General features: G+C 42.9%; 1 protein-coding gene across 1 annotated transcript in view; it reads left to right on the top strand.

Annotated features, from left to right (window-relative positions):
* Window positions 1-1,244, top strand: part of Sf3a3 (splicing factor 3a subunit 3) — a 19,445-nt gene that overhangs the window by 2,607 nt on the left and 15,594 nt on the right. Inside the window, exons 5-6 of the mRNA XM_005353418.1 lie at window positions 832-880; window positions 956-1,047. Of these exons, the coding sequence (XP_005353475.1) occupies window positions 832-880; window positions 956-1,047 (141 nt within the window). The remainder of the gene's footprint in view (window positions 1-831; window positions 881-955; window positions 1,048-1,244) is intronic.

The raw sequence follows: 1,244 nt of genomic DNA, 5'->3' as shown, positions 1-1,244 counted from the left end.
CATTTGTTTTTCAAGATAGGATTTCTCCTTGTAACCTTGACTGCCCTAGAGCTCGCTCTATAAACCAGACTGGCCTCTAACTCAAGGATCCGCCTGCCTCTGCCCTCCCTAGCGCTGGGATTAAAGGAGTACCCACCACCACCTGGCATTTTTTGTTTGTTTGTCTGATTTTTTCTTTCTGCCAGTTTGTTGTTGAGACAGGGTCTTTCTACATAGCACTAGCTGTTCTGGAACCAGGCTGGTCTTACTCCCATATCCAACTGGTATTGAACTCATGATCCACCTTCCTTAGTCTTCTGAGTGATAATTTTAAAGCAAAGTAGAGGGTAATGCAGTGCTTAGATCTGTGCACAGAGATTAGCTCAGTTGGTAGAATATTGGTGAGTGTCTCTGAAAACCTGAGTTCCGTTCTGAGCTGTGTAAACCAGCATAGTGACACGTACCTGTAAATCCCGCACTTAGGTGGAAGCGTGCAGACCAGGAGTCTGAGGCCAGTTTAGGCTATGAACCCTATTTTTATCCCAAGTACCTCAGAAATTGATAGCTGGGTTTTCATCTTGGTTTCTGGACTGTATTGACATTCTGATGGTCTTGCATAAAATACTTATTTTATGCTATCTAAGCTCAAAGTGAAAGCCTAGATCTGGTTTTTGTTATTTGGATTTTTGAGACAGAGTTTCTCTGAAACAGTCCTGGTTGTCCAGGAACTCACTCTGTAGGCCAGGCTGGCCTCGAATTCAGAGATCCTCCTCTCCTGCCTCTGCCTCCTGAGTTCTGGAATTGAAGGCGTGTGCCACCACCGCCCAGTTATAGTTCTGTTTATTTGATGAGAGTAAGGAGAACACTGGAATAAAGGGCTGCGTCATGGAACTTCTTACAGGTAGTGCATTTGAAAGAGCAAGTTCAAGAAAGTAGTCTGTCATATCACAATCATTGACATATGTCATTCCTTCAGACTTGGTGGAGTTCACAGATGAAGAGGGATATGGTCGCTACCTTGATCTCCATGACTGCTACCTTAAGTACATTAACCTGAAGGCGTCTGAGGTAAGGCCTGGGGAGTGGAGAGAGACTCTTGTTCTAGGGCTCAGTTAAGACACCTAATTAAAGCATGAAGTGTCCCCATGTAACTTATGTTGATATTAAGTATGTGATTCCATTTCTTGGAATACACAGTAGTTATAATGAAATGACACATGCCTACAGTTAATACAGCAAGCTCATTTTCTTTATTAATAATTTTC

This window comes from Microtus ochrogaster, chromosome 10 (genome assembly GCF_000317375.1).
Source record: "Microtus ochrogaster isolate Prairie Vole_2 chromosome 10, MicOch1.0, whole genome shotgun sequence".
NCBI classification, from domain to species: Eukaryota; Metazoa; Chordata; class Mammalia; order Rodentia; family Cricetidae; genus Microtus; species Microtus ochrogaster.
Note: the sequence above shows the minus strand (reverse complement) of the source record. Positions and strands in the feature narration are given on the sequence as shown.